This window comes from Gracilinanus agilis, chromosome 1, assembly GCF_016433145.1.
Source record: "Gracilinanus agilis isolate LMUSP501 chromosome 1, AgileGrace, whole genome shotgun sequence".
Lineage (NCBI taxonomy): Eukaryota > Metazoa > Chordata > Mammalia > Didelphimorphia > Didelphidae > Gracilinanus > Gracilinanus agilis.
In genome coordinates this window covers 579,022,924-579,044,748 of record NC_058130.1, presented here as the reverse complement: position 1 = coordinate 579,044,748, position 21,825 = coordinate 579,022,924, and the positions used below count along the sequence as shown (strand labels likewise).

The window sequence follows — 21,825 nt, the reverse complement described above, 5'->3', positions numbered from 1 at the left end:
GAACATCCTAGTCGCAATAATAGCTTTTATGGTAAGATTCTTTTTTTTTTATTCTTTTAGCCCTAATTTCTGACTTCAGATGTAATGTTAGAACTGGATTCTGCAGCATTTCTGAAGGGAAGGTCTGGACTAGTTCTAGTTCAGCTTTCTTGAAGTATTAAGATACTCTCAAAATAGTTTGATCCAGAGTAAAATCTGACATTTTTTTCTCATCTGAACTCTGCAAGTTTCTGACCTGAGTTGGGTCTGAGCAACACTAGACTGCTCTTAGCTGTAGTCTCTTTCAGCCAGCTGAGAAACTTGAATGATTCAGTGACAGAACTTGTTGGCTTCCTTTAGTCTGAGATTGCTGCCCTGGTTCTTTCTCTGTGTTCTTGAACTTGGGCTAGAAGATGGAACTGACCTGGGATCTGAGCCACACACCATTGCTGCTTCTGAACTTGCTCCCTTCTTGGTGCAACCCAGGATCTGCTCTTGAGGAGGGAGGTTTCCCTCCTCAATTCATTCTGGATCTGTGTCTCTGAAACTGAGTAGTAGATGACAAAAACTCCAGTTAATATCTGTCCCTGTGGAGGTGCTCAATATGGGTCTCTTGATGCCCCGATATGAATCTGGAGCCTCTGCTTGCCCTCATGCATAGCCTCCCCTTATGCTAGAATGCTTAGGGCACAAATCTTCCTCACTAGATCCTTTCCTGAGTGACCATAGACTAGCCTGTCACTTTATGCCTAACTGGGCTGAACAAATGATTCACTGTGACTTTTTCTTGGATTTTCCCACAAGGATAGGTCTGGTACATTTTCTAGGCCTATTTAGAGGCATTGGGGAAGAGAGAACTTTCTGTACAACTTCCTAATATTCCCTATCATAGCTCCAACTCCTTCATGTTGGCTTGATGTGTAAAAGATGACTTCCTCATGATTAGAATTGTTCAAAATCCAAATAATCCTTCCACATTAGAGGTCTTCAAGCTAAGGTTAGATCACTCAGTTGTCAAGAATTCAACAAACTTTATTAAGTACTAGGCACTGCCAAGCTCTGGGTTTACAAAGAAAGATGAAAGACAGTCCCTGTTGTCAGAGTTCAGTCTGATAGGGGAGGAACATGCAAATCACAAACTGCAGGCAATTGTCAAAACAAAGATGAATTGGAGACAGTCAACAAAAGGAAGGCACTAACAACTTTTAGAGAAATTAGGAAAATCTTTTCGTAGAAAGTAAGTTTTTAGTTAGTACTTGAGAGAGGTGGAGATGAGGAATGGAGAGAATTCCAGGGATAAGGTCAGCCTGGCTGAGAAGTGCCAAGTCTAGAGATACATTGTCTTGTGTGAGGGACAGCAAGGAGACCAGTGCCACTGGACAGTGGAGTGGAAGGAGTAGAGTGGGTAAAAATTTTAGAAAAGTATGAGGGACTTGGATTGTGAAGGGCTTTGAATGCCAAAAAGAGGATTTATATTTGATGATGAGAGGCACTGGTGTTGATGGAGTGTGTGTGGTGGGTGAGTTGGTGACATGGTTAATTCTACAATTTAGGAAGATGAGTTTGACTGCTGAATGGAGAATAGACTGGATTGGGAAACATCCAGAGGCAGGGAGACCAACCAGCGGACAGTGTGGGAATGAGGTGGTGCTAGTGTTAGAAGAGAGAAATATACACTATCATAGAATATAAGCTTCTTGAAGGCTGGAAGAGTTTAATTTTTGTTTTTGTTTCACCAACTGTTTATCACCTTGCCCGGCACATGGTAGATATTTAATAGATGATTGGCCATCTATCCTCTGTTCTAATTCTTCTAATGAAACAGAATCCACTGTCCCTAAGGCAACCAATTCCACTTTGGGGTAGCTCTGATTTGTAGGTAATTTTTCCTTTATGTCAATCTAGATTTGCATCTTTGTATTTTTTGTCCCTTGATCTTAGGGCCAAACAGATGCCACTCCCTGGGGAAAGAGTTTCCTCATCTTTGGCCACCTTTAAATGTAGAGCAAAGGGTAATCAGAGCACACAACAGAAGGTTTTGTGAAGGGTGTGGTAAAATTTCCAACTTTATTGGATAGTGAAATGCAGTATATGGGGATGGACTTGCACAGAGTAGAATTCGTGAGTAGGAAAGTGACAAATTCCAGACCAGCCAAGTTAATACAAAAATAGGAAGAGAGAATACAAATTATGATTTTAAGATAATGACATCTGAACTAGGAAGACTCATTGCTGTGACTCATTGTCAACTATCTAGCTTGCTTCCACAAGTCAAAAAAAAGGGGGAAAAAACCCTATTAATATCAACAGAAAGGGTATTGGAAACAATACAAAAAACAGCTAAAAAAACAAAACTAAATAGAGTTTTGTTTGAAATCAATCAGGACCCAAGCACTGGGGTTGGTGCTAGGTATACTAATACAAAGAATAAAACAAATCTCTGCTCATAAGGAGTTTACCTTCTGATGGTAGAGGCATGTTTAAGTAAATACAAAATAACATACAGCGAATAAATACACGTAAGTAGATAGGGACAGCAGTAACTAGGATTGAGATAGTATAGAAAGTGGTGTTTCAACTGTTGTCTTGAAGGAAGGGAGAGATTCAATGAGACTAAAGTGAGGAAAGAATGTATTGCAGGTATGGACAGTCAATAAAAAGACAGGCAGACAGAATGTCTAGTTTAGAGAAGAGAAGGCTAAACTGGGTCCTAGAATATGGAAGGAAGAGTTAAGTAAACCATGACAGGTACTTGTTAAAGGGGTTGACATCGTACTCTTTATCTCTGAAACACCCATTCTTTTACTCTCAAATCCAAAATAGATTACCATAGGAGGTGGAATTGAAAGAACTGGGTGTAATATTTTCATCTATTGATCAGATCATATCTGATAAACCACATTTAAGCCCTAGGTACCCAAATTTTAAAAAAGTAAATTCTTGCCTTGTGTCTTAGAGTCAATACTAAATATGAGTTCTAAGTCAGAAAAGCAGTAAGGTCTAGGCAATTGGGGTTAAGTGACTTGCCCATAATCATACAGCTAAGAAATGTCTGGGGCTGGATTTGAACCTAGAACTTCATTGCTCAGGCCTGGCTTTCTGAGCTACCTTAGCTGCCCTTGTTACCCACATTTTTTAAAGACACATTTGCAACCTGAAATCATATCCAGAGAAGGATGACCGGAGTTGGCCTCATGAGGTTTCAAATTCATGACAGATCAGAGACAGTTCAAGGAACTAGGGTTGAGACTTTGTTAGCCTAGATAAAACTAATAATGCTTAGCTATCTCAAAGTAGTTTCAGTATTGTCTATAAAACACACACACACACACACACACACACACACACACTCTCTCTCTCTCTCTCTCTCTCTCTCTCTCTCTCTCTCAAGCCGAGGGCTTTTTAATGTAGGAGCTCTCTTAAGGTGACTAACAACTAGATGGAAGCATCAGATGGAGAGGGCCAGGGAACTCTTCCTCTGAAATGTTGAAGGAAGGTGATAGAAAGACCACTGATTTTGAGATAGGTTTTGTTCCCAAGAAAGATTTGTAGGTGCCATATCACCCTTCAACATGATAGAATTATTCTGGAAAAGAGAGGACAGTATATTCTGTTTTCTAGTGACCCTGTTTGCCTGAGACTTGTGGTTTGCCCTCTTTGATAAACAGTTATCAGAACTGACTTAAAAGGAACAATTGATTTGAACAGCCTTTTATCAATATTTTTGTACTATGACTTGCATAGTCTTTGCCCTTTATAAAACTCCTTTAACCTTTTTTTTTTTTTTGGCTCAGCCTTGAAGAGAATAGATAAATTAGAAGGTTGTTTTTGTTGTTGGGTTATTTTTTGCTTAGTCATTGTACAAGTTTCTTAAACTCTTTTGCACTTATAACAGTGATTGGTCTTTGTTTTGCAATACTAGATATTCAAGCTGAATATAATGGAAGAGCACCTTTGTAGTAGACTTTTGGTTCACATTAAGTTAGATTTAGGTGGAAATGGTCTGTTTGTTTTTTTCAGATGTTCTATTCAGACTGGGACTCTGAACCAATTTAAAACAGTGTATAGTGTGTTTTAGGTGATTCTGTCCTGCCTAGCATTTGTAACCTAGAAGCACAGATGTGGAGACAGTCAGGTTCCTTTTCATGAATGCCTACTTGAAGTCAAGTAATTATTCAATGAGCTTCTGAAGGGCATGGAGAGAAATCTAAAATTTCTGGAAAATTTGAAGCTGTGGAGGGGGAAAAGCACTTTATTCTTAAAACAATTATCATAAATATCATATCATATATCATAAATATCATAAATATTTGACCATACAAGAGGTGTACTCAACAAGAATAAGTTTTGTGATTATACCTCCAGTTGATTCAGTTGAGTAAACTCGTCACCCATAGTTTTCTATCACCCAAGCATCAGTTTATGGATTCTCAAAACTCAAGTGCCCAGGAAGTGATGTTAGCAGCCTGAGCCTTTAGTTCCTTGAAACAATCAAATCTTAAGGATGGTCTCTATTTACCTTTTAAAAAAATATTTTATTTTCCTCCAATTACATGTAAAGATAGTTTTTTAACATTCATTTCAAAAAAGATTTTGAGTTCTAAATCTCTTTCCTCCCCACTTTACCTCTCTTTTTCCCACCCTTCCCCCCCCAAGATTATAAACAATTTGATAATTGATTTTACATGCACAATCATATAAAACAATTTCCCATATTAGTCTTTTTGTGGAAGAGATCTCTAAAAAAAAAAAGGAAAATGATAATGTAGTATGCTTTTGGTATGCATTCAGACTTCATTACTTCTCTCTCTGAAAGGAGATGGCATTTTTTTTTATCATGAGTCTCTGGGATTGACTTGGATCACTATTTTATTGAGAATAACTAGGTCATTCAGAGTTCATTAAAAAATATTGCTGTTTCTGTGTACAATGTTGGCCTGGTTCTGCTCACTTCACTTTGTTATCAGTTCATGTAAATCTTACATGGTTTTTCTAAAATTATCCTGCCCGCCATTCACAATATCATATAGCACAGCTCGTACAGCCATTCTTCAGTTCATGGATAAGCTCTCAAATTCCAATTCTTTGCTACCACAAAAAAAGCTAAAGTAAATATTTTTGTTAGAATAGGCCCTTTCCCCTTTTTTTTTGGATCTCTTTGGGAAACAGACCTAGGATTGCTGGATCAAAGGGTATGATGCACAGTTTTAGAGCCCTTTGGACATAGTTCCAAATTGATCCCCAGAATGGTTAGACAGTATTGCAACTCCACCAACAGTGCATTCATGTCCCAATTTTCCCACATCCCCTCCTATATTTATCATTTCCCTTTTCTGCCATATTGGCCAATGGTGTGAGGTGGTACCTCAGAGTTGTTTTAATTTGCATTTGTCTAATCAAGAATGATTTAGAGTGCTTTTTAACTGGCTTTGATTTTTTAATCTGAAAACTACTGCTTCATATCCTTTGACTATTTAGTAAATGGAGAATGTCTTATATTTTTATAAATTTGTCTTAGTTCTCTATATAGTTGAGAAATGAGATCTTTACCAAAAATATTTTCAGTAAAAGTTTTTCCCAGCTTTCTGTTTTCCTTCTAATTCTTAGTTATATTGGTTTTGTTTGTACAAACTAACATAATCAAAATTATCCTTTTATATCCTATAATGTTCTAACTCTTTATCCATAGATTTGACATGTAAACTATTCCGTGATCCCCTAATTTGCTTATACTATGGAAAAGCACTTTAAAACAGGTGGAAAGGGCTATAAAATTGTGTATACCCTTTGATCTGGTAATACCATTACTGGGTCTGTATCCCAAAGAGAGAATAAAGATGGGAAAAGGATCTATTTGCACAAAAATATTTATAGTTGCTCATTTTGTGGTGGCAAAGAATTGGAAATTAATGGGGATGTCCATCAATTGGGGAATGGCTGAACAAATTGTGGTACATGTGGGTGATGGAATACAATTGTGCTGTAAGAAATAAACAAGATGATTTCAGAAAAGCTGGAAAGAACTGTGGGAACTGAAGCAGAGAGAAATAAGCAGAAAGGGGAGAGCATTGTACACAGCCACAGCAATATTGGATGATGATTATCTGTGAAAACTTGACTACTCTCAGCAATGCACTGATCTGGGATAATCCTGAAAGACTTATGATGGGGCATGCTCTCTACCTCCAGAAATAGAACTGTTGGAATCACTTTTCACATCAGTGTATTTATGGTTTTATTTTGGGGTTTTGATTATGTATGCGTGTGCTCTTATAAACATTCACCAATATGGAAGTGTGGTTTGCATGACAATAAAAAATGGGGAAAAACAACTGTGGAAGGAAGAGGATATGTGTGTGTGTGTGTGTGTGTGTGTGTGTGTGTGTGTGTTCGTGTTCTGTATAATTTCATTTGCTCATATAATAAAAGCCCTGGACTCAGGTCAGGTGTGCAATTGTGCAATTAGCCCATTGTATAACTTTGGACAAATCACTTAACTTCCCAGGTTCCTCAGTTTTATTGTCTGTAAAATTAGAGGATAGATTCTGATCTTTGAGGTTTCTTTACATTTAAAAAAAATATTCCAATCCTTTTCTTGATTTTTTTTTTGGGGGAAATTTTCCTTCCCTGCTTTTTCTAAACCTGCAGTTTCTTAAGGTAGAGAAGAAATTCTTTCAAAAAACAGTTTTCTCTTCCAAAACAATCATTTCTCCATTCTCTTATTTTTAAACTGGAACCAGATTTTCCATGTCTTTTGTTAGTCTCTGAAATACCTATTTAAATGATGTTTCTGTGATTCCCTCTTCCAATTTACCCTCCAGATCTGTTCTCTGTTCTCATTTTATTCATGTCACTCCTTTGACTTCCTCTTCCTTTATCTTCTTTTCACCTAAGTCCTTCCTGTCTCTGCCTCCTTCAACCTCCTAAGCTTCCACTTAAGGAAAGGTCTAAGACAACCATGTTTACTCCTTTATCTCCCTTTCCAGGCTGTTTCAGATTTGAGATTTCTTTCTTTCTTCACCATCTCTTTACTTATTCCCTCTCTACCCTTTTTTTTTTTTTTTTTTTTGCTTTCCCCTTAGGAAAAGGCTCTTTCATTTATTTGTTTGTTTGTTTGTTTGTTTGTTTGTTTATTTATTTGTGGCATCTGTTTGTTTACCTAGTACTTAGCACCTTGCCTAGAAACATGCCAGACCATTTTAATACTTGCTAGTTAGTTCAAAGTCCCAGCCTCAGCTGAAGAAAATAAATACTGTAGACCATTTCTAACTAAATCCAACCAAATCAGAGTACTACTTAATGCATTTTTTTGAAGGTGGTCCTTCATCATTCTGCTTGAATACCTGGCATTGCAAAAAGTCAACTAAGCCGCCAACTAATTTTGTAAGTGAAAGTTGAAGTTTCATTACATAGTAAGCATTTAATAAATGTTTACTGATTTGTTGTTACCTTGACCTACTGTTGTTCTAGCTCTGGATCCACCCCTACTTGTTCTTTTGCTATCAGGTCAGGGAGTGCTGTTGGACCAGGATACAAGTGAACTGGCTTGATCTGTTACAGCTTCTTTGTAACCAAATTCCAACCAACTTTCTGCTTCTCAGTAGCCTTCTCACTCTAGCATTTCTTTATAGAGTCCTAACTAGTCTCTTTGATAACCTTAACTGATACCTTTTCTTGTCTCCTAAAGTTCTCAGTTCTTCCCCACTGAGCAAATGAACTTGGCTTCTACTTTGTGGAATAAATTGAGACCATCTAGCAGAAATGTTTAGCAGCAGGCAGATGTAACATGGAATGGGTAAATGTGAAGCTAAAGCATGAGTTGGTGTCTAGGGTCAGCCAATAGAGAGATTGGGCTGTGTGTGTGTGTGTGTGTGTGTGTGTGAGAGAGAGAGAGAGAGAGAGAGAGAGAGAGAGAGAGAGAGAGNGAGTACCCTTTGACTACTACTCAATTTTCCATGTGAAGAAGGAGGGGGGAGAGAGAGAGAGAGAGAGAGAGAGAGAGAGAGAGAGAGAGAGAGAGAGAGAGAGAGAGAGAGAGAGAGAGATTGTTAGTACACACTCAGTTGTTAATCAGCTGGGTGGGAGCTTCAAAAATGGGTGGAGAATTAATTTCCTCAGGGACTGAAAGTAGGGATTCTAGAAGGGGTTAGGTGTGGAGGTCTAGGTTAAATGGCTGTAGTCCTTATTTCCTGAGTTGTTATAAGGCTCAAATGAGTGATGTTCTTTGGCTGACTTTAAATGCTGTTTAAATGTTAGTTATTATTAATGGAAACTTAGGAGTGTCTCTCTTTTTGAGAGGAACATGTGGGGAAATGGCTTGGATTGGACCAAGTATATGTAGAGAAGATTCACATTAGAGGTGATAGAATTATGAGGACATTGAACTATCAATATAAAAAGTATCCGGAGAGGAAGATAAAAAGAAACATAAAGTATATCTAGTCTCTTACTTCCACAAAATCTTTATTAGTTTACATATGTATGTGTTTATGTGTGTGTGCTTGAATGCATATATACATACGAATCAAGAATATCATCTGTTAAGAGTATTAGAATGGAACAAGTATGTTTTCTCAAGCAGTGTTCAACAATGGACTGTCTTTATCTTTCACAACTAACTGAGAGGCTTAAGAATATGATTCCATTGTGTTTATTATTTGTTGATTATAAAAGTGTATTCAATAGACTCCTTTTCAAGATATCCAGTTTATACATCAGAACTCATTCAAGATTTATTGGAAGATATAGTAACAAAAATGACTTTGCTTAATGACTGTCTTATAACAAACATCAGGTACAGCATGAAAAAAGGGATCTTTATGGTCAACAAAGGTATAGTCAGTTCGGCTATAACTCTTGTTTTGAAAACAAAAATTTGTTCCAATATAGTTGATATGTTGAAGAGCATTTTATTTTATTTTGTTTCAATATTACTTTTTTGTTTTATTTTTATTTTATTTTAATAACAAATTTCCACATAAGTTTTCCAAAGTTATATGTTTCATGTTGTCTTCCCTCCCTTTTCCCCTCTCCCTTCCTGGAGTTAACAAGCAATTCAATTTGGATTATACATGTATTATCATGCAAAACACATTTATATATTATTTATTTTTATAAATGAATAATCTTATAAAATGGAAACCCCAAATCATATACCCAAATAAACAAGTGACAAATCATATGTTTTCATCTGCATTTATACAATATTCTTTCTCTAGAGGTGGATAGCATTCTTTTTTATAAGTCCTTGAACATTTTAAACATAATCTGAACTTCAAATTTGCTTCTGCTTAATTTCTACTTCCAAAACAAGTGAGAATGCAGAAAATTATACAACTTCACAATAATTCTGAAGCTGAAACCCTTCTGATGTCCACTTCCATGAATACCCTTCAGGTCTTTGTCAAGGTAAAGTGCTATATTTTTTATGCCTTTTGGTACGGTAGGAAATGTGAGCTGTAAACCATCTCTTATATTGGTCTAAACCACTCATGTCTCTCTTTTGCCATGGTCTCCAACTGCAGGGTAAAACTTTGTGAACCCATCCCCATGGAACCAGGATACACCCAGAGCATATAGACAGAGCAGAAGTTTGAGATAATGCATATTGCCAGTGTTTATTGTAGTATTTACATAATTCTTACTGTTTATTAGGTTCCTATCTTTTTTTATGTGTCACTCATAGTTTTTGGAAGTTTTTCCAATACCTTGGCATCATCATTTGAGGGTTTATATAGGCTAGTTTCTAGTGACCAAAAAAACCCAAAAACCTCAATTAGCAATTGTATCCTTAAATTGTTCATCTTTAAATTGAACATTTTCTTCTGAGTTGTTATTAGTAATTTGTTTATGACCATTTTTTTTTATTAGCAGTTTTTGTAGGAGGTTTGTGCCCCATTTTCAATAAAAACGATGCCCAGGTTCAGGGTAACTGTAGTAGTATTGGAAGTCTTCAAGAACTTCTCAGTCAAATAGTTTAACTTTGACTGGAGTCTTGATTGATAAACTTATTAAAACATTATACTTGGAGTGAAATTTACTGTTAAAGTTCATGAATGAATGAAAACATGTGTTAAGCACTTCTCGTGTACTAAGTAAGCACTGTGCTAAGCTAAGGCTACAAATATAAAAGCAAAGATCTTTCCTTTTATATTATAGTCCTTTTATTGGAGAACTTACATTCTAATGGAAGAGACTACCCAAAAAGAGAATTACTGTCCAGGGAAGGGCATATTGAGTGGCAAGTTATAGGGGTGGACCATAGAGTAGTATATTGTTGATTTGGTCACAATTCATAGTTAGTAATTTTCTGAAAATCCTTTAAGACCTATAGAAGAACAATGCCTTGCCCAAGGCCTCATATCTGGAAGAGCCCAGGTCCCCTGACTTTTCTGCCCCACACTCTTTCTACTCTTTCCATAATTGTATATTGTCTTTTGAGGTATATGGAATATTCAGGGTAGACGTACCTTTGGTGTGAGGGTTTTTTTTTTATCAGGGTTCTTTTCTTCCTTTGGTATCCTGCCAACCCATTGCTTACGTGTGGCTCCAAAAAACTGTAGTAGGTTGAGGGTTTGTTCCAATGACCATGAAGCAGGCTCTGTGGAAGGCTTAGAGTTGGATTAGACATCAAAGAAGCCAAGATCATCCATTGTATGCTGAGCCATCATTAGTTATCTTAACTTTTGTCTTGCCACTAGACTTCAATGATTCTGGAAGAGAGAACAATGTCATTGACTTTATGCTTAAATCCAATTTATGCCCGAGTCAAAAGATGTTACTCATTCCATTTTACCTTTTTCCTTTTACTATCACATTATTTTATTATTTTACTCCTACACCAAAAGTATTGTGAGAGTGGACAAGTGATGAAGCAGTGGGTATGGATACACTGGGACCTTCTCATAGTCTAATATTCACCAATACTATCTTTTGTTTACCTAAATGCAATAAAACTTTGTTGATGCACCCTCAAAATAAATATTGGTATTTAATAGACTGTCATTGTTAGGAAATGAGACAGATAGGATCTGAGAGTGGCAAAGGGGATGTACAGCCCATAGTGCTCCACTGATCATAGATTTGTCCATCCTTTTCAAACTAAACATTCACATTCAACAAAAGCAGCAGCCCCAAAGTAAGAGGACTACCAGAAGACTTATTGTCAACAGATTAGAGCACTTCACAGTGCCCAAACAACTTGTTCCTGATTTGGAGGGAAAGCTGAGACAACCTGTTGGGAACAGTGGAGCAAAACAGGAATGGAGAGATTTGGTGTACAGCAGTGCATTTACTCATCCTGGCCAGAATACTCATAAACATCAGGACTGGTTTGATGAAAATGATGGGGAAATTCAGAACCTCTCAAATGGAAAATGAGAACTCCACAGGATTTTAGTTCCATCCAAAGCAAAATGCAAATGAAGCTTAGAGATGCAGGATTCTTGGCCCAGTAAGAGGTCAGATGAAAATCATCACTTCTATGATGCCCAAAGGCTATTTGTGGGCCAGAGACCTGTGGTGTATCTTATACTCAGTGCAGATGGAGCCATACTGATCAATGATAAGGACATGATGTTGGAGAGGGGCTGAACACTTGATAGTGTTCATAACTTACCATCATCATTCAATGCTGATTGTATACCTCAGATTGAAATGAATCCCTCTCTAGCCAAACTTCCAACTCAGTGGTTCCCAGACTTTTTTGACCTACAGCTCCCTTTCCAGAAAAAATATTACTTAGTGCCCTCTGTCACATACTATCACTGTCCCCTTACAGTTATTCACTGCCCCCAAATGCACCTGTGGCCATCACTGACCCCCTGGATCACTGCAGCACCCACTGGGGGGGTGGTGGCGCCCACTTTGGGAATCACTGTTCCAACTGAAGAAGAGGTTTTGAATGCCATTAGGCTCCCCTCATGAAGCAAAGTGCCTGGTGCTGATTTCCATTCCAGCAGAGATTTATATAAGGCAGGAGATCCAAAAGCTGACTAAAAGCTTCCAGATTATGTGGCAAGGGGAAGTTTATCTCCCAGGACAGTGATAGGCAAACTATGGCCCATGGGCCAGATGCAGCCCCCTGAAATGTTCTATCCTGCCTCACGACATTATTCCTAATCTGATGAATAGAATGAGTAGGATACAATACAATGAAACTTCAAAAGAGTTGCCTTAGAAACAGACTGATGGATGAGCATTTCCTTTCCTTTGGCCCCCTCTTTAAAAAGTTTGCCCATCACTGCCCCAGGAGATAAGGATGCCTTTATTGTCCACTTCTATAAAAGAAAAGGAAATAGGTTGTTCTGTGACACTCACAGGGGGTTCTCTTTCCTCATTGTTACAGGCAGATTCTTGCCAGAGCCCATCTTAATAGGCTGAACCTTTACCTGGAAGATGGTCACCTACTGAGAGCCAGTGTAGTTTTAGAAAGGATATTATATATGATGTTTGCCATATAGTCTCTGAAAGCAATGTTCTCTTTTACCACACCTTCTTTCCCTTCCCTAAAAACCTCTTTAGTGCCAATTGGAATGTAAATAACTTATCCTCATAAGTCTGTCTGTCTTTGATCTTAAGCCATTAGGAAGGAGCCAGGTTCTTTGTAGGGTCTGTTTCATTTCTTTCTTTGTGTCCCTGGTACCTAGCATTTGGGCAGCACTCGTACTTGTTAGTTTATTGATTTGTAAGGGAAGATGAGTATCTCAAAGGCTAATTGAGATCAGCAGATGGTAGTAGGCCAGGGCATGGGCCTTGTCCGTCCAATATGTTTATTTGTTTTTGTACTGCCTACGTGCAAAAGGACTCTGGCAATCTTAATACGGAAATAGAAGTGGGGTTGGGGAAGGGATTTTTGTGGAAGGCATGAGCTCCTGGCCACTGAAAGAAAATGCTTAAGTAGAGGCTGGATTGGGTAACTACTTGTCATGCATGTTACAGAAGAGAATCATTTGCTCTGGGTAGAAGTTTTGACAAAGTGATCCTGAAGTAACAATCAGGGTTAAGATTTCAACCGGCTAAGCAATGTTCTGACTTTATGGACAGACATGCAATGGGGTGTGTATATGTGTGTATATTTTATGCTTTGAATAATTTTATCTTCTCTATTTCCAGTCCTCTGTTGCTGGTATCTCCCTCATTCCTGAAATTACCTTGTATTAATTATTTTTCATGTACTTGTATGTATATAAGTTAATGTAACTTGCTGATGTATGTTAAGTTAGTTTGCTAATGTAAACTCTGTGAGGGGAGAAACAGAGTTCTGTTTTTGTATTCCCTGAACTATTACAGTCTCTAGTACATAGTAGGTGCTTAATAAGTTCCTACCAATCAGTAAGTACTGATTGTTTCATTGGTCCATTCCACCAACACTATATCCCTAAGGCTTGGAATTTAGTAGATACTTAATGTTTCTTGGTAAGATACCTAAGAATAAAGATGATAGTTTATGAGGGAAATCAGCATCTTTTAATTAGAGGAAAAAGCATGGACTTTAATATTTAGTTCTCAAGAAGAGAATTGACCATAAAACTTTAAAAAAATTGGTTTTAATGTGAACTGTTATGCTAAAAAGAAAAATCTTTTTCTCTTTTAACAACTACATTCCTCTAATTTTCAACTCTTTACTATTCCTAAATGAATAATGGCCTCTGGAATATTTCACAAATCCTTAATTAGTGCTGATATTTCCCTATAATGATGCCTTTTTTCTCTCTTTAAATAAATAGCATCCTGGTGGAGAAGAAGTTCTAAGGGAGCAAGCTGGAGGTGATGCAACTGAAAACTTTGAGGATGTTGGGCATTCTACAGATGCCCGAGAACTATCCAAGACATATATCATTGGAGAACTTCATCCAGTGAGTATATTCTCAGACTTCCTGTCCTGTTCTTCTTAAGACTTATTTTGATCTTAGATCAAATTTTCTGAGCCATGGGTTATATATATATATATATAACCCATATATATATATATAAAGAAAAATAAGTGCCCTTCTCACCCCAAAGAAAATAATTAGTTTTGTAAGACTTTTATTCTCTCCATTACACCTCACTTTTCATCTCCTTCAGGAAGTAATGGCCCATGCTTGTTTTTGTATTTTACTGATCAATCACAGTTTGAGAAATTTAAAGCTAGTATAGTCTAGTGATTGCTGACGTCTTGATTGACCATAAACACTGTGGCTACACTAGGAAAATGGGAAGTCATTTATTAATTGCCACTCAGCCTACTCATTGATTTGTATTTGGCTGTTCCTAACTTAAGAAATGTAACTTAAGAAATGATTTTGATCCAAAAGTCTAACTATTTGATTGTTTGATATTTATCATGTATTTTTCTTTTCTTTTTTTAAATATTTAATTTTTCCCTATTACATGTAAAAACATTTTTTCTTAACATTTTTAAAGTTTTGAATTCTAAATTCTTTCTTTTCTTCTGACCTTCCCTCCTTTACTCCCTCTCTGCCCATCCTTCTCCCCAAGGTGGTAAACAATCAGATATAGATTTTGTAATTGCTTGCATTTTTCTGAAGGATAAAATAATTTACATGATGACAAGATTCTAAGGCTTTCCCATTAAAAACAAAACAAAATAATGATCTAACCCATAATATACCTGAATACTAATATGCCAATAGCACATTAGAAACTAACTGCCATGTACAATGATATTTCCCTGGGGAAATAGATTCAGGTTTCCAAATTGAAATGTCACAAAAATTCTTCTCCCCCACCTTTGCAACAGAATCATTGATTTCCTCTGCTTCATCACTTTCTAGGCAATAAAATGAGAACTCAACTCCAGGCCATCTAGCAATAATGTTCAGGATGGGATGTCTTGGAGGGGACTGAGATTGGATCTGGGGGGACCAATTAGAAGGCTATTATAGTTGTCTAGTAGAGAGGAAATTAGGACCTGAATTTGGGTAATAGCACTGGTAATAGAAATGAGGAGATGAGTCAGAGAAAAAAATTAGGGAAGTAGAATTCAGAGCAGGCACAGTAAATGTAGGAGTTAAAAATGATGGAAATTGGGCCTCTTAAAGACTAGCAGAATAGTAGTACCATATGCAACAATAGAAAAGGCACTTTGGATAACCTGAAATGTTTAAACAGTTTGGATATACCTCTTAAAGGTTGTAAAGAATTCATCTTGATTGTCACAGTAGGATTTGCTCCTATCTTAGAGGGAGATGTTGGGGTCAGAGGGAAAGGATCTATTTAGACCTTTTAAAACTCCTGGAGATTATAGGAAAGAATGTGGGAAAGGAGTTCCAGGCATCTTTCCCTCATGGATTATTTAGAACAAATGTATCTTCCAAAATTTACAACACTTGTAATTAGAAAGTTTTCCCCCAGCATTTAATTTCCTTTAAATAATTTTTGTTGTAAAGCTGAATTAGTGAGGCCTGGCCATATACGTGGTCAGATTCCCAAGTTATTGTTGTTAAGATCTCAAAACAAAGGCTGAATCTTTCAGAAATAGCATACTGTAGTCCTCAGTTTCATCCTAATTGTGCTGAATTTTTTTTTTCTTGCAGGATGACAGAGACAAAATAAAGAAACCTTCAGTAAGTGCCAAACTGTCCTGCAAACTTTGTAGTATCGAGTACCCATTGTTGTATGTGTGCATTGTATGTTCCAAAGTGCAAGTACTGCTTGTTTAATATTAAGTAGTTATTTCATTGTTTTATTTACACAAATCAACTTCTCAAATACTTTTTCTTTTTAAAGTGAAATTATTTATTTATGAGTCATGTTGGAATTTAAAAATGAACAAATAAGAAATATCTTCATGTTTCTAAGTGTCTAGGAGAGGCTGCTGCATTCTTGACAATGACTATTTCACATTTCAGACATTTTCAGTGGGACTGTCATTACACCAATATGAGAAAATTCCTTTAGCCTGTTCAGATCTGACCTTCACTTCAGGTTAATAAGCATGTTACCAATTCTAACACTTTTATGATGATCATTAACACTTATTCACATGATCACTGGGACATATACCTGAGGTATTGAAATTGAGCCACATAATATACCACCACACTCACCATTAACTCATAAATCCAGCTCTATTCAATGGAAGGACACAGAGTAGGAATATAGGCTCAAATTAGTCATATTATCACTGCCAAGTCACAGAATTCTCAAATTTTGGGATCCTTAACAGTGTGGATATCATCAGAGCCTCGTCAACTAGTAAATGGCCAGGCAGAGTTTCGGACTTAACTGTGCTGTCTGAGACACAGTATTATAATATATTTTAAGGCATATTGCAAGAGCTGACTTTTATCCAACCCTATGTGATAGTAGTATGAATCAGCATCGGTCATGTGCTCAGCTCCAAGGGATGGTCTCATGAGAATCAGGCCCTCTATGTGGGTAAATATTAAGGCCACAACAAGGAAACTGAGCTAAGTAGATCAGTGGATAGTCATTAAACCCAAAGTCAGGAAGCCTTGAACTGAAAATCTGACTTCAGACACTTACTAGCTATGTTACCCTAGACAAGTCACTTAATCACTGTTTGCCTCTGGTTCCTCATCTTTAAAATGGGGGTAATGATAGCTGCCTCTGGGGTTGTTGTGAGAATCAAATGAGATAATAATTGTAAAGCACTTCGCATACTGCCTGGCTCCAGAGTATGTGCTATATAGATGTTAGCTAATATTATTATCATTGTTGTTATTATCTAATTAAAGTTAAATGGGGAAGCACCTGACTTGTGCAGACATAGGAATTAAAGGGTAACATAGTCCAGTTACGTAACTTCAGGGAACAAGACAGGAAAAAGTGTAAGAAGAATTTAGTCATGAAACAACTTGTTGAAAGCAAATCTTGTAGTAGCCTATGCTACCTATGTACTTCCAGGAAAAAAAGTATCAGTCCAAGGAAGCATATTCCAGCCAATGAATGGTGTAGACCAATGATGGGCAAACTTTTTAAAGAGGGGGCCAAAGGAAAGGAAATGCTCATCTGTCAGTCTGTTTCTAAGGCAACTCTTTTGAAGTTTCATTGTATCCTACTCATTGTATTCGTCAGATTAGGAATAATGTCTAGGGGCGTATAGAACATTTAGGGAGAGGCACATCTGCTGGCCATGTTTTGCCTATCAATGGTGTAGACCAGTGGTTCCCAAACTTTTTTTGGCCTACCGCCCCCTTTCCAGAAAAAAAATATTACTTAACGCCCCCTGGAAATTATGAAACTATTTATTGAACTCAGAATAGAATGTAATACAAAAAAAGTGTGGTCATCACCGCCTCCCTGGATCACTGCAGCACCCACCAGGGGGCGGTAGCGCCCACTTTGGGAATCACTGGACAGTACATTATAGGAGAGGCCACTTTTGGACATTTGTGACTTTGAAAAGCTTCGGAGAAAAGATAGGAATTCAGGTGTGCCTTGGATAATAAGTGGGATCCAAGAGATTGAGGAAGAGGTGGCTGGGGGGCATCAGAGGTTAGGGTAACAGGAAGAGTGAGGGTTGTGCTTATATATACATTTTAGTGCTAGTTGACAGGGACAAGACCTCAGGTTATTGAGCCTCCCCATGTATGAGAAAGAATCTCCTTTGCAATACATCAGACAATTCATCCGCTAGTCTTTACTCGGCGAAGGTGCTATTAGCTTGAGAATACTCGCCATCAGAAATTAAGTACCACCTATTATTGGCACAAAGGGGGACTCTATAATGTGGCCTATGATGGAAGTGTGTCCTAGAACTTGGGTACTGGAGGAAGAAGAAGAACACCTACCTTCTCTTCCAAAATAAAGAGAAGAGAAGACCAAATGCACACCATCTAATCTAATTTTCCTACCTGCAATGATGCATCTCTCCAGGACTGGCCTTACTTGGGTTACATAGCAAATTGTATTTCAGAGACAGGACCTGAATCCAAGTTTTATTGAAGGAAAGAAAGACAAATATTTATTTAGTACCTAGACTACCACATGCCATGCACTGTGCTAACATATTGTATTTGATCTTCAAATCAACTTACCCTTGGAAATTAGATACTATTATTGTATGTTGTGGAACTTGGGTAAGCAAAAGTTAAGTGACTTGCCCAGTCTCACACAGCTAATAAGAATCTTAGACTGAATTTGAACTTGGGTCTTCCTGATTAGAGACTGAGTGCTCTATCCACTGTACTATGTAGCTCCTTGGCCATCTCTTTTGATGCCTTTCAATAGGCACAGATAAACTATATGCAGAAAATACCTGATCATATCATAAATCTATAACTTATGAAAGGTAGCAGAAACACCTAGCAGTACTTTCCATATTGATAAGAATTTAACTAAAAACTCTATGAACTTTTAATTCTGTTATTTGATATTTATGGAGTACTTTGCTTGTGCTAAAGGACCATGTTGGTCCTTGAGTGAATTTTATCCTCAAATCCTTTGCGGAGCTAATCTATTGGGCATTAAGGACATCTGTCTTCAGTAGTAGGTAGTTGCTACACAAAGAGTTAGTCGTGTGGATATTAGACTTGTCTTATTTCTAATGACAATGTAAGTTTTTTATTTATTAAATTTCCTCAGACTAAAAGGCTACTGATCTAAAAAAGTGAAAGTAGGTATAGTTCTTGAATAATTAGATAATCTGACATTATTTTTCTGATGGATTAAAGTAGAAGGAAGTTGTTACTGTTTCCAGGAAGTGTTTTATTTCTCAAGTAGGAAAGTCTAGGATTTAAATAGGTGGTTTCTAAGGTCTCTGCTAGCCCTATTAAATTTTGATACTTAATTAACTTTTCCTTTTGCTTCCCCCACTGGGACCAATTCCTTTTCCATACTTTTGAACTGGCCCCTGATTCATTTTTTGCCATAGACCCTTCTGCAATAATGAGATTTGATTGGCATGGTAGCCCAGAACAACTTTTAAGGATTGAGGGACCCAAGAATATGAGTATCAGGTCTGACACAGTCAAATATAGAACAGAACCATTGAGAGCTCTAAGAGTACATTTCTTTTCCTCTGAAATGAAGAGAGGCACCCCAAAGACAAAAAACTTAGCAACTTTACTTGGACTTTTTTTTTTTTTAAACAAAACTGTGTCAAGTAGCATTCTCATTCCCTTTGTACTTCCTCCTCCTACTAACCAAATGTATAGAATGCTAAATGTTATTCTAGCAAAAGGAGCTTCCCCCCACTCTCACCCCTCAAAGGATTTGAACAAGGACCTTTATATGTAGATATGACCATAATTACTGTATCTTTAAGTAATAAATAAATAACAATTTGGGACTGGTGTTCTTTAATACTAATAGAGAATAAGTTTTTTTAAGTGGTGCTCTTTGCGTGATTTCAGGAGTGTTCTTATAGCCTATTTTTGCATGATAATTCCACTTTTGAGAACTTTGTCTTTATACTCCTAATATAGTATTCCAGACTCCTGGAATACTCTTTTTTTCCTAGTAGGTGAGGATCAGTTCTAAATACCCAAACCAGGAATATGTAGATGGTAATCTTGGGAAACTGCAATGGCCTTTAATTTCTACCACTTTTTTTAAGCTAGAAAAGTAATACATTTTGAGTTTCTTTTAACATGTGAGGAGGAGAACTTGGTAGTTTTTTCATGTTACTGGCCTTAAGCCCACAATAGAAAAGAAAACAAATGGCTTTATTAATGTGTTTTCAATCTCTAGAAAACAAAGAATGCTCCATTGCTAGCTAGAAAAAAGATACATTCATTACTGTTAAATGCCTTTTGTAGTTTGAGCTTCTGAATGCTGCTTGCTTAAGATATCAAGATGAGCTATGAAACTAAGTGAACCCATATGCTAGAAGATTAGTCTAAAACTGCCATAATGAAGACATGAGGAGAAATCATCACATCATGTTATTTCTTCTTACCTTACCCAAATAATAATAACGCTTGTACAAATTTACTTATAATTCCTTTTGTACATAGCACTTTAAAAACCTCATGAGGTTGTTAGAATATTATCTCTATTTTTTAGATGAAGAATTTAAATCAGAGAGGTTATGACTTATCCAGAGTTCCACAGCTAGATATTGTGGAAACCAGATTCCAACTTGGGTCTTCTGGCCCCTGGCACAGATCTTTTTTTTTTTTTTTTTTTTCTGAAATGATACCTCCTCATTAATTCTAAGTAAACATGAAGAAATAGCAGCTTTGCCTGTGTAGATATTTAATAATGGTAGCATCTTATTGTTTTATAGATTTTTGTAGTTTCAAAACACAGATTATCATTTAATCTTCAACAACAACCACTCTGTGAGGTAGAGAGGGCAAGTATTTGTATCCCCAAGGGCCCTATTTGTTTAAAGCAACATGGCGCGCGCTCTCTCTCTCTCTCTCTCTCTCTCTCTCTCTCTCTCTCTCTCTCTCTCTCTCTCTCTCTCTCCCTCTTTCTCTCCCTCTCTTTAAACCTTTACTTTCTGCCTTACTATTGATGCTAAGTGTCATTCCAAGGCAGAAGAGCAAGAAGGACTAGGCAATTGGGAATTAGTGACTTGCCCAGAATCACACAACTAGGAAGTGTTTGAGGCTAGATTCGAACCAAGGACCTCCCAACTCTAGATCTGGCTCTCTAGCTACTACGTTATCTAGTTGCCCTGCAACATGGCTTTTAAGTGATAGGGCAAGAACTTAAACCCATTTGGCTCCCAGCCCAGTGCAGTTTCCATTATAACATTCTACCCTTTTTTTTAACTCCCTTGGGCTTTATACAACTAAAGTTATCATAGGATTGAAATGGAAGGACCTTGGGCATCATCTAATCCAACTCCCACATTATCCAAATGAGGAAACTGAGTTCCTGAGATGTTGTATGACTTGCCTGAAGATTGATGGCAAAGGCAACATTAGAACCCAGGGCCTCCAAATCCAAATTCAAGCTCTCTCCACCAGTCAGCAGGTGTCTGCCAGTACTAGTCTAAAGAGGGAAGCTCACTCACTTCAAGGCTTCTGGGGAGAAGTAGGGTGGATCATCGTATGGGATTCAGGTATCAGTTGGAACAACTAGGTGTTCTTTGCACCATGTCTTTCTTTGTGATATTCTCCTGTGGGTTAGTTTAATTTTTACAGCCTCCTTATGGACAAAGAAATAGTTTTAAATAAACTAGCTGAGATCTCCTGGTGAGCTAGTAGGACAACCTGAAATATAAATAGTTTTCTTGACCTTCTTTGCCTCCATTTTTCCCAGTTCTGACTCCTGCATTTTAAGCAATGCTTAGGAAATCAAAGAATGAGATCGTTCAAAGTGCTTTTGCTCTTAAGCTCAGTGAAGAAAAGGTGCCTAGCAGAATGCCTCCGAATGAACCTCCAGTAAAGATTTGTTGGTTGGTTAGGATGTTTTTAGAAAAGTCTGCTGGCAAATATTAGTGACTGACTTTATGGAGAATCAGGAGAATTTAGTTTGATTTTGCAAAGAAGACATTGTGCTCTGCTAGGGCAGGTCAAAGACAAAATTGTCAGTGCTTGCTGTACTCCTGGATGGATGGGAGTCTAGTGTCTCAAATGAATCATCAGTCTGTTTTTGTCTAAGTGTATTTCTAAGGTGTAACATCATAATCCTTACTAATTCTTTCCAAGGACATCCTGAGTGGAAGTAAAACTGATTCGAAGATATGTTCAATGTATAACATATACTCTGTTTTTGCTGCCCTTGTGTTACTAGTTTAAAGCATGACTGCCTAATCCCAGGCTTGCCTGTACTATGCTAATCATGGTCTCTCACGTTTCACACTGCACTAGGCTGAAGCTGAGGAACATGAAGCCCATGGGGGAGTGAGGGTGGAAAGCAACCAAACAGGTTAAAGTAGTCACCTTGTCCTTCCCTCTCCCCATCCCTCCCAATACAAATAGT

At 37.4% G+C, this 21,825-nt stretch overlaps 1 protein-coding gene across 3 annotated transcripts in view; it reads left to right on the top strand.

Annotated features, from left to right (window-relative positions):
• Positions 1-21,825, top strand: part of LOC123239836 (cytochrome b5) — a 49,510-nt gene that overhangs the window by 22,454 nt on the left and 5,231 nt on the right. The window contains exons 2-5 of one of the 3 annotated variants that reach the window (XM_044667170.1): positions 13,707-13,835; positions 17,448-17,469; positions 21,083-21,095; positions 21,237-21,251. In XM_044667170.1, the coding sequence (XP_044523105.1) occupies positions 13,707-13,835; positions 17,448-17,469; positions 21,083-21,095; positions 21,237-21,251 (179 nt within the window). Of the gene's footprint in view, positions 1-13,706; positions 13,836-15,518; positions 15,549-17,447; positions 17,470-21,082; positions 21,096-21,236; positions 21,252-21,825 lie in introns of all 3 variants that reach the window. The other 2 variants (XM_044667159.1, XM_044667167.1) reach the window with 2 other exon arrangements.